This window comes from Thalassophryne amazonica, chromosome 1 (assembly GCF_902500255.1).
Source record: "Thalassophryne amazonica chromosome 1, fThaAma1.1, whole genome shotgun sequence".
Classification (NCBI taxonomy): Eukaryota; Metazoa; Chordata; class Actinopteri; order Batrachoidiformes; family Batrachoididae; genus Thalassophryne; species Thalassophryne amazonica.
In genome coordinates this window covers 168,174,450-168,191,118 of record NC_047103.1, presented here as the reverse complement: position 1 = coordinate 168,191,118, position 16,669 = coordinate 168,174,450, and the positions used below count along the sequence as shown (strand labels likewise).

General features: G+C 36.2%; 1 protein-coding gene across 2 annotated transcripts; it reads right to left on the bottom strand.

The window, feature by feature from the left end:
* On the bottom strand, positions 1-11,524 carry orc4 (origin recognition complex, subunit 4). 2 transcript variants are annotated; one of them, XM_034182162.1, is made up of 14 exons: positions 11,469-11,524; positions 10,644-10,702; positions 10,493-10,569; positions 8,908-8,998; positions 8,747-8,822; positions 8,583-8,668; positions 5,184-5,232; positions 4,942-5,093; positions 2,655-2,828; positions 2,337-2,423; positions 1,877-1,985; positions 1,656-1,751; positions 1,473-1,540; positions 1-228 (listed from the first exon to the last, which is right to left on the bottom strand). In XM_034182162.1, the coding sequence occupies exons 2-14, from the start codon at positions 10,698-10,700 to the stop codon at positions 46-48; spliced, it is 1,305 nt and encodes a 434-aa protein (XP_034038053.1). In that variant the 5' UTR covers positions 10,701-10,702; positions 11,469-11,524; the 3' UTR covers positions 1-45. The 2 variants fall into 2 exon arrangements, with proteins under 2 accessions (XP_034038053.1, XP_034038045.1); XM_034182154.1 differs by lacking the exon at positions 11,469-11,524 and having other exon boundaries at positions 10,644-10,781.
* Positions 11,525-16,669: the final 5,145 nt, after the last annotated feature.

Sequence of the window (16,669 nt, the reverse complement as noted above, 5' to 3'; positions counted from 1 at the left end):
AAAGCTTTTCAAACAAAATGACTGTACAAAGTCTCTGCGGCGTCTTTAGGCGAAGGCCGACAGCGCCCACTGCTTGACGTCCGTGGGGCATTGTGGGTACTTCTGTAAGGCCTCCATGATCTGGCTCTGGTCCAGCACGAGTCTCATCAGCTGGTACTCCCTTTGTGTTTTGGCTGAAGAGCTGTCAGCTGGACGGATCAGCTCCAGCTGCTGCAGGTGTTCAAAGGCCTAAGAACAGTGAGATGGAACATCAGGGGCGGAGCTACGGAACAAACAGGATTCAACAAAATAAAATGAACTGATCGTTATGAAACCCGATGGAAATATGGGATGATTACTGACGCTGTCATACAGTGCAGATTTTGTTAATTATTTATTGGCAAAAAAAAAAAATAGGGATGTCTGATTGGGCGTTAAATGATGTGAGAACAAACTCAGCTCTTTAAATATTCCTGCCAACGAGGCATAAATACTAAATATTCAGCAAAAGTCATTCAAGTATTTACTGATTAAAAAAACTACAATACCACATACGTGATTAATTAGCTTAAATAAAAGTGAAGATTTTACAAATGTTTAATTTTAAAATTCCATCACCTGAGCTGTAATAAATTAACCTTTGCTGAATCAATTACAGTGAAACAACTGAAGCCACCAATCAATCAATTAATCAGAAAAAAAAACAAAAAAATTTTTACAAGTTTGAGATATTCATTTTAAATCTGTAGTCGAACTGAATCAGTCTCCAGTCAAAAGCATTTGCTTTTAATCAAAATGGATCCAAATACTTTTGCATGAAAGCAAATTTGAATGCAGAAACATTCCAGCTCTTAAAGGTGCAGCCCCCCCCCCCCCCTTTTTTTTTTTTATTATTTAAAATAATTTTGGGCCATGATAAAGATCTTCTGCACCACTATAATTTTGCACTTTGTTGATTCACAATCATATAATCAGCAATACAATTAAAATACTCATCTGGAAACAAATTTAGAATTTTGATCCATTGGGGTTAAAATACAGTAAGTAGATGCCGTGACAACTCGACCTGCAGAAGTGCCAAAAATTACGTATAAAGGAAGCAGAAAGACAACAGAGGACAGTTTTTAATCACAAAATTGAAAGTCCTTCAGGTGAAATCTGGACAAATTTTACACTGAGGATTTGCTGGATATGATCCGTGGGACAGACAACGCTCACAGACAGGTGAATACTACGAATAAGAACGTGAGCTAAAGTTTTTTTTTTTTTTTACTTTGTTTATAAAAATGAGCCAGCAGGGAGGAGCAAACTCACTATGAACCATAGAAGACCCCAAAAATAAACAACAGCAATAACTTCATATTTCACAGAAATAAAAGTACTTTATAATAAGATTTCAACACAAAGAAAATTCAGTTCAAACTTGGATCACAAAATATATACAGATATATATATATATATATATATATATATATACACACACATACACACACCTTCATGATGACGGGCTTCTCAAAGTTGTACATGGAGTTGGATTTTCTATGAAGGAACTTCTTAAACTCTTAAAACACAAAAGTTTAGGGAAAAAAATCTAAATTAGTGGATTAACAGGCTGATGCACAATGGAAATAATTTTATGAAATAAAAGATGCTTTTGAGATTGATTGATTGATTACCGTTATGAACCATTTGGAGGTTAAACGGTTCACCTTCATAGACGTCATTCAGGTGCTTCATGGCAATGATCAGGCACAGCTCCAGGATAGATAGACCTAAAAAATAGAAGAGACAAATAAATAAATATATATATATATATATATATATATATATATTACTGAATTTTTGCAGTTTTTTTCAAAATATCAAAGACATCTTTCAATATTTAATTTATTTTTACCGTGCAGCATGTTGGCGCTGGAGTCCGCAAAACACAATCGACTGGACTCCAGCAGGTCAGCGGGTCGGATCACCGGTTTGGCGACAGAGACACGACTCAAACACAACATCTGGTCATTTAAAAAAATAAAATAAACGCAGAAAGTGACACTTAGTTTCACCCATAATTAATACAAGTAATCCAAACTGGAAAACAATAAGTTGAAAGACCAGCCTACTTTACACGAAAGCTACAAAAATAAAAAAATCAAAGCTAGAATGTTTTTTTCATGACAAATGTTGAAATGAAACTATGCAGCATTTCATTTATTTTACCATCAAGCTTTAAAACTTCACATATTTACTTAATAATTAAACTGAAATAGAGTGTTCATCTTTTGAAATGTTTCTAAGTAAAAAGAAAAACTGATCCGAGTGGAATGACGACGTCTGAAACGTGACCATTTTTGCGTCGTTCTCACCAGCAGTCTGTTCGTCGAGCGGAAGTCTTTTGTCGAGTTAAAGTGACGCCGGAAAACCTCCTCTGCCAATTTATTGTCGCACAAACTCTTAAATAAACAAACAAACAGCACTTTAACACACAAGACACAAAGACAAGGCTTTAATCACAGCACCACCATTAGGCCAGCAAGAGGAATTCTTTTAATCCTGCAAAGCACCAATGCAGTACAAAAAAAAAAAAAAAAAAACAGATGTAGGATTTATCTACTTGAAGCGATTTGTAACCAAAAATGAGAACTAAAAATGAAGGTTATTTGGAGTGAAGTTCTTCGGATCACCTTGATGCTGGCGTTCCACTCTCGGGAGAACTTGGTGTCGGTGAAGCCGTCCGGCAGACTGAGCTGGGTTCTGACCCGGTCCAGGTACTGCGTGAACGTGATGCTGCTCAGCAGGTGGATCTGACGGTGGGAAAAACGGGATTTGACCCGTTTCTCCAGCAACTCCAGGACATCCTAAATTTCACAAAAAAAAAAAAAAAAAAAAAAGAGCTTTTTGATGGAAACTGAACATTTGAAACCTTGATTTTGTTTTGAATTAAAACAAATTAAATGTCAATAATATATTCTAATTACACACAGTCTGTTGCGATTCTGATTTAACGGGAAAAATGACTGAAAACATGATAGATTTCACTTTAAACTGAATATTGTGTCTTGTACATATATAAAAAAATTCCTGATGTGTTTTACAAGAAATATTTATCCAGTATTGGAGCTGGATGAAGTACCTCAGTAATTTTTAGCATGAGTCACAAGATGATTGATTCACAAAAATAATTTATATACACAGTATATATATATATATATATATATGCAACCAGTCATTTAAAAAAAAAACAATTGTGAAAAACTGTAGTTTTTAAAAGCGGAAACTACTTAAATAAAAAAAAATATATATAGAAAAAGACATTTATTTCATGGCACTGCAAATTATGTACCTTTTTGCTTTGGACTTTTGTTGAGATAAAAATTTGATGTATCTGTGGATCCTTAACATTTTTTTTTTTGAAGGAACTGATTTTTTCATCTCCATATAAGGACTTAATTCATATTAAAATGTATTAAATCAGTCTTTCAAAAGTCTTAAAAACTCAAGCTCCTGATGAAACTCAATTTACCTGCATCAAGAACTTTATGTACAGGATGCTGTGGCACACACAAACAACCAACCTGTTGCTTATATTAGTCAATGCCAAGACATGGGAACAATGCTTTTATTCTGACATTGCAATTAAAAATATCAAAATAAAAATTGTAATTTCTTTTATTTCAATAATTTAGAGAAAGCCTCTTGTAGCTACACATAAAGCAAACCAGTGGAACCAACAGATCTTGTTTCCCGAATGCTCAGAGCAAATACTTTAAACTAACTCGACCTATGCGATCACATAACGAAGTACAAATTTAATGAAAATTGGCTTTTTAGAGATTTTGCAGCGTAGCTTCAAATAGTAACCATGTTCTATGTTTCAATAATATTTGGGTAAATTTGTTGTAAACCTTAACCATTTATAATTTTTCCCTTCATTTTTGGTTATTTTAACATTGGTCTTGAATTTAATTCTGACTGGCATTAAAGAAAAAAGTATTAAATCTATGTTGCTGTAAACTGTAGAAGACCTGATTTATGTCCTAAATAATTATTTAAATAAATCACAGAATATTCAATAACAGAAAAATGATTTGTTATAATTTACTGTCAAAATAATAATAATAAAAAAAATGTCATTAAATAGATTTAGAAATTACATCTTACTCAAACAATTGTCTAATTTAAGACTTTTTCTAAGTTCATAATGAAACAAATGTCTGAAAGCTTAAACAATCTCAGTGTGTCCAGCATTAACTGTAAAATGACAATAAAATGATGAATTCTGACTATTTTTAGAATTGGGGGGAAAACGGGGGATTTGCAATTAATGATTAATACTTGCACGACTTTGATCCGCGCACTTGCACACACTCTGCCGTGCAGGAAAGTAAACTCATCGCAAACTGTTGTAAACTGTGTGTGGCTTCATGCAAGTGCGCAAAGAAAATTTTGAAATGTTCAAACTCTTCATCATACATTAATTACGTGAACATTGCGCAAACAATTCAAAAACACTGCGTGAGTGATTGCGTCAGCGCACCACATTACAGTGCAGCTCATCTGAACGATTATATCAAGATGTTAAATCTATCATTAACATAATTTTACAGCTACTTATAAGAAGGAATGAATTAAATGATTAATCCACTACGAAATTATTATTTTATATACGCAGCATCCAGCACACAAAGTATGGCATCCAGCTGGGAACACAGCGACGATGTGCATGCAAGGGCGCGGATCAAAGTGCAAGTGGCAGGGCACTTTTATTGTCAGTTAATGAACTGTGCACTTTATGAAACGCGTCAATCCAACATTTCCTGAATGCACCACATCTTTAGATGGTTTTTGATCTAAGAAACTATTCAAAGGTCAAAAATGTTTCATTCCCCGTATTATTTTTTTCTCTATAAATGACAAACGTAAGCATGAAGATCACTGGAGTTTGAGGAAACAAGCAGCAGAAACGCTCACCAGTCGGCAGGTGAGGCCGACCACGGCGACGGGCGTCTGGGCCGACTGCGACACGTCCAGCAGGTTGTAGAGCAGAGTCTGATTCTTGTGGTGAGCAAACAGGTCGAACTCGTCCAAAACAAACAACACGGGCCGACTGCTGCTGCGATCACCTGCAGGCGTGACACCACAAACAGACACACGCCATTAGCTATGCCCAGTTAGAAATTCAGGTTTGAAGACGAATCTGAAAGTGCTCATACCTTTCTTCAGCGCGTCCAACAGGAAGGCCAGGTTCTCTGCAAAACTGCCCTGAAAATAAATAAATAAATAAAAAATAGAAATGTAAACAAACTGAACATTTAGATTCAACACAAATTTACACCTTTCTCAAAAAGGTGTAAATTTTTTTTCTTATACTATTGTTGCCACTGTTATTTACCGTGTAATTATTTATTTATTATTTTTATTTATGTCTTTGTACAGCACTCTGGTCAATCTTGTTGTTTTTAAATGTGCTCTACAAATAAACTGGATTGGAAAAACAGACAGACACTCTTTGTCCCCAGTGACAACCATCTCTGGGATTTTCATTACAAGGGAACCTATTAAGCTTTTTTTTTTTTAAAGATTATACTATTTACTTTTGTTTTTTGTTTTGAAGATTCAGTCTATTAAATGTCGGACAATAATGAAAATATTTAAATTTCATTTCCCTGGCAGCAAAACTACAACAATTTTTCTAATAATGATTTTTCATCAATGTTATTTTTAAATTATTTTTATTTCACTGTAAGTATTTTAACATTTTATTTGTTACATTTTTTTTAATTTTATTTTCATAAAATCAATACTTCACTGGGAGGCTGTTTTTGAACCACCAGGAGGAGCAGTGAACAGGTTTCTCCAAGTAGAAGTTCAACTGTTCAGGAACAGCATCCAGCAGGGGCGTAGGTTTGCATATGGACCATAGGGACAAGTCACAACCAATATTTTGGGATGGCAAAATAGTCCCTACCAATATTTAGCATTTTTGTTTATATAACAAAATCATTCACTATTTTTTTGCGAACTCGATACTGTAATTTTAGTCGTCACGTTTTGTGTTTTCGACGTGCCAGAGTGACAGGGTTACCCATGTTGCAATTTAATTGGCTCACGTTCTTCTCACATGGACGTAAACAAAGCGCATCTCGTGGCAGGCAGTGCTTAATTTGTAAAGTGGGAGGTCCCGGAGCACAGAGGATGGGTGGCTCCGGTGCAGTGTTGCCAGATGTACGATAATTATCGTATTTGTACGATAGTTTTGCCATCTGTACGATGTACGATCAATAATGGGAAAAAACCCAATATGTACGATAATTTCAGTTGGTTGCCCAAACACGCATCTCTCTCTGACACCCAAGAATCATTTTGCAGGCGTTGCACTCAGGCGGCATCAAAGACACACCACACACAGGGCTGCTGCAGGCTTTGGGCTGCCGGGACAGTCATTTGAAAGCCCGCCCCCTCTCATACAAAGTAATGAGTTCCCATCCAATCTCTGCAGGACAGGACAGGAAGATTCCCCAACCAACATCTTTTTTTTTTTTTCGAAACTGTATTTCAACAAATGCAATAACAAACGAACAAAACACAAGAGCAAAGAGATATACAAGAAAAATAAAAAAAAGTTCAAGTTCCTTATGGAGGTGTCAACATTTTTTCTGTGTTCAACAAAATCTGCACAAGTGGCATCGGATGACAACAGCGACCTCGAGGTTGAATTCGACTCATTCTAGTCTGGTAATTAACACGTTTGTGTTACTTCACAGTCTTGCTTGTGCATTTGCGTTCTTTTTGTGCCATAGTTTCCGTTTTGTTTGTGTACGATAATTTCTCCCAAAATACGATAATTTTGAGGTTTTGGTACGATAGTTTCATATTTCATATCTGGCAACACTGCTCCGGTGCAGAAAAACAAGAAGGGCGGGGGGGAGGGGTTGCGAACAATGCTGTGCGCCACACTTAAAATAAACTGCACACACCTTCACAAATGACACTAACACCCTGCCTTTTCCTCAAAAAATACTACATTTATGTTTGCTGTCTGTCTATGTACTTTTCTGTCACTTTTGCGCTCTTTTTCATACTTTTCCCTCGTTTCAAAAGTCACCGAACGCACTTTACTGTAATATATGCAACATATAGCACACTGTTGGAAAGCACGGGTTCTTGGCTTGCTGTCAGTGTTGAAATTTTTCAGAGTGAGGGCTTACATGAGAACTTACGGTAATGAGAATCAGCAGCGCACTAGTGTGAAACTTCCGTGTTTTTCCTCTGCGTTATGACATCACAGGCTTACGTTTACCGTAATACACCATATATATCATTGGAAATCCCTTTTTTTTTTTTTTTTGGCAAATTAGGTTGCCAGATACCTACAACTGCATTATTGATGAAGAGAATAGATTATACATCGTTTGCAAAAACTTTTTTTTTTTTTTTTTGTTAGCTCCACAAGTATTTTTTTTTTTGTTGTCTTGTTCTCTCAGGTGTAGGCCTATAGAATAGATTCGTGATTTTGGGTGCAATTTTGTTATTTAAGCTATTTGTTTGTTTGCCTACACACTTAATATTGTAAATAAAGTGTTAAATTATTCAGCATTATGTCGTCATATGTTATGTATTATGCTGTACTTGTGCATCTAATGGTATGAGTGGGTTAGGGGGTGGTGGTGGTGAGCAGGGGGGCTGGGGGGGGTGGGGGTGGTATTGTCCCTACCAAAGCTGAGACCAAACCTACACCCTTGGCATCCAGTGTCAAATTAGTGCCAAATCCCAATGCAAATTTGTACTGTGACGACCCTGAGGAATCAGGGGCCCACCGAGAACAAAACATTTACCTGTTCTATTATTACAATTTAAATTTTTTTCTGAGAATCAGTTTAATCCTGAAATGAAACTATGACAATTTCATTTCTTCTGCATGTTGCACTGAGTATAACTTTTCCAACTATTTTTTTTTCAATAATCTTATTTCTAATTATTTGGCTTAGCTTTATTATTATTACATACTACATTACTACTACATTTTATTATTATTTCTTCCATTCTAACAACTGAATGTTTTACCCATATCCGTAAGAATATCTAATCCTTTATTATATTAAACGTTGAAAAATTGTTCCAATTGTTTTTTTTCGCCAAGAACCAGCAACTGTTTTCAGTTGGATAATCTGCAAAATTTATTACAATTATTTTGGTTTTATTTGTTCTATTTTATGTTTGCATTATTACTATTTTATTGTTTTTATTCATTCTGCAGAGAACCAGTTTTTTATAATCTCTGCAAATTATTACACAAAATAATAAACTACTATTAATTCTAATTATTTTCATTAATCTGTTAAGATGTGAACTTTGTTTTAAGTTCATTTTTAATTATAGCTTTATTTTTATTTGTCCAATTGCTATTTTATTATGTTTATTTCATTTTTAAATTAATTAATCCTGAAATCTGTAAAACCTCAGAAAATGACAAATTCCAAAACATTTTCAGAAGAAATATTTGAAAACTATTTCAAATTTAGAAGTTATTGTTTGTTATTCAACATTCTGAACCTTCGGAAAAAATTAAATAAAGAAAAAAATTTAACCCCCCACCACCACTAAATACTCACAAACACTTTATCCGCGACGACGTTTTCCAGCTGAAGCTGCCGCGTTATTTCTTTCAGTGCAATTCTGTCGTCGGTCTGCAGGAGGCCTAAAGAGACGTTAATGTTGATGAGGAATTTCAGATAAATTTTCAAGAGTTTTGTGTAAAAATTCAGTGAGCTGGTACCGTTGAGATGAACTTGCAAAAGGTTTTTCTGCACTTCTTTTTCCTCCAGCAGCTCCTTCAGCACACACCTCAGAAGCTGCACACAGAAAACATCATCAGGTTCTGGGTTATCCACAATGCTGTGGTTTTTGCAGAGTGTTATGACCACAGCAGTGACACACCGTTGTTTTCCCGGCTCCCCTGGGCCCGACGATGAGCACAGAGTTGCTCTCACCGTGCACGGCTGTCCTCCTCAGCAGCTCCAAAAGTTGTCTGAAAACACAGACCGTGACTAGAATACCCATAATGCACCTGCAGCAGGGCTGCACCAGCTCCATGGGCTGCACAAAATTCAGAATTTTACAATGATTACTTGGAGGCCAATTCTAAAAACTGTCATGTTTTTACAGTAACGGAATTACAATCAGCGGAAATTATTTTGATATCAAAATAAAATAGACAGATTTTTCTGTTTTTGTAATTTTGTGCATAGAACTGCCAAAGAGCCTGATTCAGCTAAATTTCACCTGTAAAAGTTTATCAAAACTATCAATGATGACAAACATATGGTACAAACATATAGGAGTCTGCTTCAGCTACATTCAAACTAAATCCAATCTGCTGACTTGTGTGGACTTCTGACGATGTTACTTGAGTTTTGACTTTAGCGCCATTGAACAATAAGAAACTAAAGGATGATTTCTCTCAATTCATACATTTGTCTGCAGAAACACGCTCGCGCTCTCTCTCTCTCTCACAGGCCTTATTCACTGCGTACCTCACTGCACTGGACCATCTCCATCCTTCCTGCTGTGTTGTGTGTGACTATGTTATTTGAGTTTTACAACATAACTACTGCCAATCAATCAGAAAATCTCTCTCTCTCTCCTTCTCATCCTTTCTGTTGAGTTTTGTGGATTTGTGACAGTTATTTAAGTGTTAAAAATAACCACTGTGAAACAAAACCATAAGTAATGGTTTATTTCCCTGATTTGGTACAATTATGGGCAGAAATAGTCAGTCTGATAACCACACCTGCTCCTAATCCATCCATTCAACATCCACCAGCAATAACAAGCTGTAATGAGCTGGTGCATCAAAGTGCACCAAATTTTAAAGGGTTTGTCCACATTATTTCAGTACATATAAGAGGATACCATTGATTTTTTTTTAAAGATATTACGTTAATGACATGGAGACGACGGACTCGTGTCTGACCTCATTGACACAATGTTCATAAACAGCTGATTTAAAGCAATTTACAACATGATTAAAGTGTTATTTTTAAAACAGCGTATGTTTCTAATGAAAATAACTCTGTGACTGATGGACAACAGATTAAAACCAGTTTATATCTGAACAGGAAATGAGCCAAAAGTCACATTTGATAAGATGGAACACACCTAAATTTGTTTGATTGATGATACCAACTTCAAAACAAATGATTCTTTAAAACAGATAATTTTGTTATTAACCACCGATTTAAAGTGTTGGCTCACTCACAACAGACTAATCTCTCATTCATTTGAACAGATTATGATAGCTGTAAAATTTGCAAATGTCTCCTTAGTTGGACTTTGAAATTATCCACTAATTAAACAAGTCTTCTGAAATGCACAGCAAAGCTGCATGTGCAAGAAAAAAGTTGCCCATGCGGTCTGATATCTCTGCATGAAAAGAAACAGTAAAACAATGAAGTCTGCAGGTATCTAAGAACAGTTACCGACTTCATACTCGGATCATTAAAATAAGTATCAATGAACTGACTTGTGCTGAGCGTCTTCTCCATCAGGTCTGTCTGGAAGCTGCTGGTGACAAAATCTCTCCCTTAATATCTTCTGAAGCTGGAAAAAAAAAAGTGAAATGAGTTTAAACCAATACAGAGACAAGTGATAATTAATTAATGCACTTAACAAACCTGTGAGACACATTCTCCTATTAGCAGAGATGCTTCTTTCATCTTCCGCTTACTCATGACTGTAAACACCAAAACAACAGAAAAGAAATGACATCACGGAGCACGCTGGGACCCAAAGTGTGCCACAAAGACTACAAAGGACCCCCAAAGTGTGGTATAGATTAAACTAAGGGGACCATGGGACCCCTAAACTGTGCTGCAGAGATCTCCAGGGGCCCTCAAATACACTCATTCTGCTGCAAATGATGAGATGTTTATTTATTACACGTGATGATTTGGGAGGTAAAATAGTCAGTTGGGTTCAACCAGTCATGTTTAAAAAAAAAAAAGAAAAAAAATCACACCAAACTCCATTACGGAATTTGTTAAAATGTTGTTTTTGCTTTTATCATTAAGTGTATAAACATTGTAACTTCTTTGGGGTTGTATAATTATAAGACGCTTACAATTCAATTCGGAGCACAAATTAACTGTTAAAAATTTGTATTTTATAATGTTTCAACTTTCCAAGTGGTTCGATGATCGTGCGTAACTCTCTTTATGAGCGAAAAGACTCACGACAAAATCAGTATTATGGTGAAATAACTGCAAAACAGCACATAGTTCATACGCCGAATTAAACCATGGTTCCTTATTATTCAGACTTTGTTGCACATTTTACTCATAAGTGTGTAAATACCTGCAGAAATATATAAAAAACATTAATTCAGGTACATTTAAAATGCAGTTCGGCAACACAGAATTTGACATCGCACTTTTGTTATGTCGTTAGGAAAGCAACAGATTGTTTCTGTAGTGTAAAAAGAAATAAATAAGAAGTCATACCTGAAAATCCTCAGTGACTGACAAAATACAACTATCGCTGTCTGAACGTTCGCGGTAATAATGAAAGACTACTTCCGGGTGTGACTGCATCGACAGCCCTGATTGGCCGAAGTGAGGACCAGAAGAGAATAGAGTAAAATACAATAAAATAGAATCAAATAAAATACAATAGAATAGAATAGATTAAAATAGAATACATAAAATAAAATACAAAACCGAATAAAACGCAATATAACAGAATAAAACAGACTGACTGGTCAAATAAAATCAAATACAATGTAATAAAATAAAACATAATAAAATACAATAAAACAACATAATAAAGTTAAATAAAATACATAGAATAATATACAAAACCGAATAAAATACAATAGAATAAAACCAGAGACTGTGCATATACTACTACTACTACTAATAATAATAATAATAATAAACAAATCAAATACAATATAATAAAATATATCAAATTAAAATACAACAATAAAATACAGAATAAAACAAAATACAACATAATAGAGTAAAACAGAATACATAGAATAAAATACAGTATACTAGAATAAAATACAAAAGAATAAAAAACAGAACAGAATAAAATACTATACAATAAAACATAAAGTACAACATAATAAAACACAGAACAGAATAGAATAGACTAAAATATATAATAGAATAAAATCCAAAATATAAGCAAATACAGTTTATTAGAACAAAATAGAATACAATAGGATAAACTACAATAGAATAAAGAACATAAACTAAAAAACAATAAAATAAAGTACATTTTAAAACAGGACATAACAAAATACAACATAACAGAATAAAATACCACATGATAAAACACAAACACTTTAAAATACAAATGCAACATAATAAACATATAATAAGATAAATAGAAAATAATAAAATACAATAGAATAAAAGAGTCGATTTAAAATTCACTATTATACAGTATAATATAAGAGAAATACAATAGAATAAAACACAATACAATAGGAAACAATACAACAGAATAGAAAAATACAAAAGAACTACAGTAGAAACAAAATAAAATTGAATATGGGTCTTTGATTGTTAGTCTCAAAGAATAATTTGGGCTGAAGCTATTTGGGCTGATACACCAATAACAGAATCCTATGTTGAAAAAATTATTCACAGGAAGAGGGTTTTAATCACTTAAATTTATACCTGATCACATCATCATCATCATTGTGACTTTGTACACATCATACCATTGGGAGTCCATTGTTACATTCGTGTGTTACAATATTTTTCTACTAAAGCCAAATATTAATTGAATTAGTTACTGAAGCAAATCCCTGTTAACGGTTGGCTAACATGTTTATTAATTCATGTTCTGGATTTAATAAGTCACTCAAGTTAATGCTAGTTAAAGCTTGGCTAACGTTATTGATTTAATGTCATTTCAGCAGCTCCCGATAGGGGGCGCCATCACAGATCATCTGTCTCCAGCTCACCCTGACTGCTGCATCATCCTCTGTCATGCCAACCACCTGCATGTCCTCCGGAACCACATCCATAAACCTCCTCTTTGGCCTCCCTCTTCTCTTACTGCCTGTTGGCTCTATCCTCAGCATCCTTCTCCCTATATACCCTGGGTTTCTCCTCTGCACATGTCCAAAGCTCAGCTCAGCTCAGCTCAGCTCAACTCAACTCAACCTAAACTTTATTTCTAAAGCACATTTAAAATGACAGCAGTCAACCAAAGTGCTGTACAAAAAGTGGGCACCAGGTTACACTCAATAATAAGTAAATAAATTAACAAATTTAAAATAACAATAACATGACAGCAGGCAATAAAAACAATAAAACACAGAGATGCATTTGCTCATTTATACGAGGGAGAAGAAGTGGGCTTTTGGGGAGAATTTAAAAGTGTCTGGGGTCAGAGATAATCGAATATGGAAGAGGAACCTGTTCCAAAGCCCAGGGGCAGCATCCGCAAAGGCCCTGTTACCTAGTGTGTAGTCTGGTTTTTAGCACCTCCAACAACAGCCAGTCAGAAGACATTAAGGCTCTGGTTGGGGTGTAATGGATCAGAAGCTCAGAGAGGTACACAGGGGCCAGGCCATTAAAGGCTTTAAAACAATTAAAAAAAAAATTTAAGATCAACACGATATCAGACCGGGAGCCCAGTGGAGGGAGGCCAAGACGGTGTGATGTGGTTGCACTTTTTCTTGCCCGAGAGAAGGCGAGCAGCAGCATTCTGAATGAGCTGAAGGAGGTTGAGAGAAGACTGATCCAAACCAGTGACCTAACCTACTTGTAACAAAGGCATGGATAACCTTCTCCAGGTTGATCCTAGAAAAATAGGACTTAGGCTTGGCTAAAAGACGGAGTAGGAAAACACTTGTTTTAACAAGATCATTGATCTGCTTATCAAATGTTAAATGGCTGTCAAAAATCCCCCAAGTTTCCTCACAGAGGAGGAACGAATGTTGGAACTCAGGGGCCCAGGACATCAGCGGAGCAGGCTGTGAAAGTGTTTCCTCTAAACAGGATAATCTGTCTTTGATTCATTAAGATTAGTAAATTAGCACTCATCCATGATTTAAACACACTCAAAACAATCAAATAATGGCTGCATTGAGTCACTGCCTAACGACCTTAGTCGCAGGTAAATCTGGACATCATCAGCAAAGCAATAAAAAGAAATTTGATCTTTCAATAAACACCACCAAGGGGCAACATATACAAAAGAAAACGAATAGGGCCTAGAATGGAGTACTGAGGGACTCCACAGGTCAGTGGGGCCACATCTTAAGAAAAGTGACCCAACTGCACAGAAAAGCTCCCCTCTGTAAGGTAGGACCTGAATCAGCCGAGGGCAGAGCCTGTAATGCCCACACACTGCTCAAGACGATGCAGCAGGATCACATGGTCCACTGTGTCAGTGGCAGCTGACAGGTCATCTTTCTTCTTGAAACATCTCACTCTTGCTTTTTGGTTCCAAGCCATCCGACCTACACTGTCCCTCTGATGTGCTCATTACTAATGCTGTCCATTCTCATCACTCCAAAGGAAAACAACAGCATCGTCACCTAGGCCACTTCCAGTGCTGCCTCCTGTCTTTTTGTTACCAACTCTCTTTAAGGCATATAACATAGCTGGTCTCTCCACCGTCTTGTAAACAATGGCAAGTCTGTTGGGGTCCTCTGCAAAAATTAGTAGAGTTCATCAGCATTATCTGAGAGTATAGCACTATGTCTTCATCATCAGTCATCATGTCATTACCTTTATCTATTTTTTGTAATAATAATTAAATGTTTCAGTAATACTATTAAAATAGAATTAAAATAAAGTGGAAGTTAAAAAACCTAATCTTTATGTAGGGTACACCCTACGTGTTATTGTGACCCTAGTGTTGGGAAAGTGTAGTGACACGGACCCACAACAGGGGGCGTAAATGAACGGACAATGGAAGGAGACAAATTACAACACTTTACTGTTGTGAATGTCACAACCAAACACAGCAGATTCAGAATGTGCAACAGTCAATTAATAAAGGTGTCGTGTGAGCAGGCTCGACGATAGGAGACGCCCGTCTGGAAACGAACCGGAACCACACGATTTCCACCGCCACCTGAACCCGAGGAATACTGGAGCCGCCAAGTCCCGGAGTCCCCAGGTGGCCACCTTCCCGGCGTGTCGGATCTGGTACTGCTGGCAGAAAGCAAAAGACAGTCAAAGGGTGGGTGTTGTGAACACCCAGTAACAATGGTGGGAATGCCACCTCCACCTCTCACTCAACACGTTGCAGCGGTCTCAGATGAAAAGGAGCGCCGTCTTGCACAGCCTCCGTAAAAACGACCGGTTCTCCTGCAAACACTCACAATAACAGATTTATAAATCACAAAAGGCTGCGAGTATTACCTCCAGATGAAGATGATATCTCGGCAGTTTGGTGGAGGTGTCTTCCTGCTTTTATACCAGATGTGATGATTAGTGACAGCTGTCACGGATGATGGGTGACAGCTGTCACCACGGCTTGTTCCTGAGGCGGCAGCGCCCTCTCGTGCCTGAAGCCCGCACTTCAGGGCGCCTTCTGGTGGTGGGCCAGCAGTACCTCCTCTTCAGCGGCCCACACAACACCTAGTTTTGTTCGGGATCACCACAGTGGATACAGCCAAATCCACATCGGTAATTGGCACAAGTTTCATGCCGGATGCCCTTCCTGACGCAACTCCAGTTTTACCTGGAGAAACACACACAGCCGCTGGTGTTCCAAAGAGGTCTCCCATCCAAGTACTAACCAGATCCTACTTTGCTTAGCTTCTGAGATCTGACAGGATCGTGGTGACACAGAGCAGACCGGCTGCCATAACTATAAGATGTTAAGGCCTAATTATAATATGTTCTATCATAACCCTGAGATATTAAGTCATAACTATGAGATGTTAAGGCACAATTATAATATGCTGTGTCATACGTACGAGATATTAAGTCATAATTATGAGATTTTAAGGAATAATTCTCATATGCTGTGTCATAATTATGAGATATTAAATCATAACTATGAGATGTTAAGGCACAATTATAATATGCTGTATCATACGTATGATATATTAATTCATAACTATGAGATGTTAAGGCATAATTATAATATGCTGTGTCATAATTATAAGATATTAAATCATAACTGTGAGATGTTAAGGCACAATTATAATATGCTGTTGCATAACCCTAAGATAATAAGTCATAACTATGAGATGTGGCATTATTATAATATGCTGTGTCATAACCCTGAGATATTAAGTCATAACTATGAGATGTTAAGGCATAATTATAATATGCTGTTGCATAACCCTAAGATAATAAGTCATAACTATGAGATGTTAAGGCATAATTATAATATGCTGTTGCATAACCCTAAGATAATAAGTCATAACTATGAGATGTGGCATTATTATAATATGCTGTGTCATAACCCTGAGATATTAAGTCATAACTATGAGATGTTAAGGAATAATTCTCATATGCTGTGTCATAATTATGAGATATAAATCATAACTATGAGATGTTAAGGCACAATTATAATAGGCTGTGTCATAACCCTGATATATTAAGTCATAATTATGAGATTTTAAGGAATAATTATCATATGCTGTGTCATAATTATGAGATTTAAATCATAACTATGAGATGTTAAGGCACAATTATAATATGCTGTATCATCGTATGAG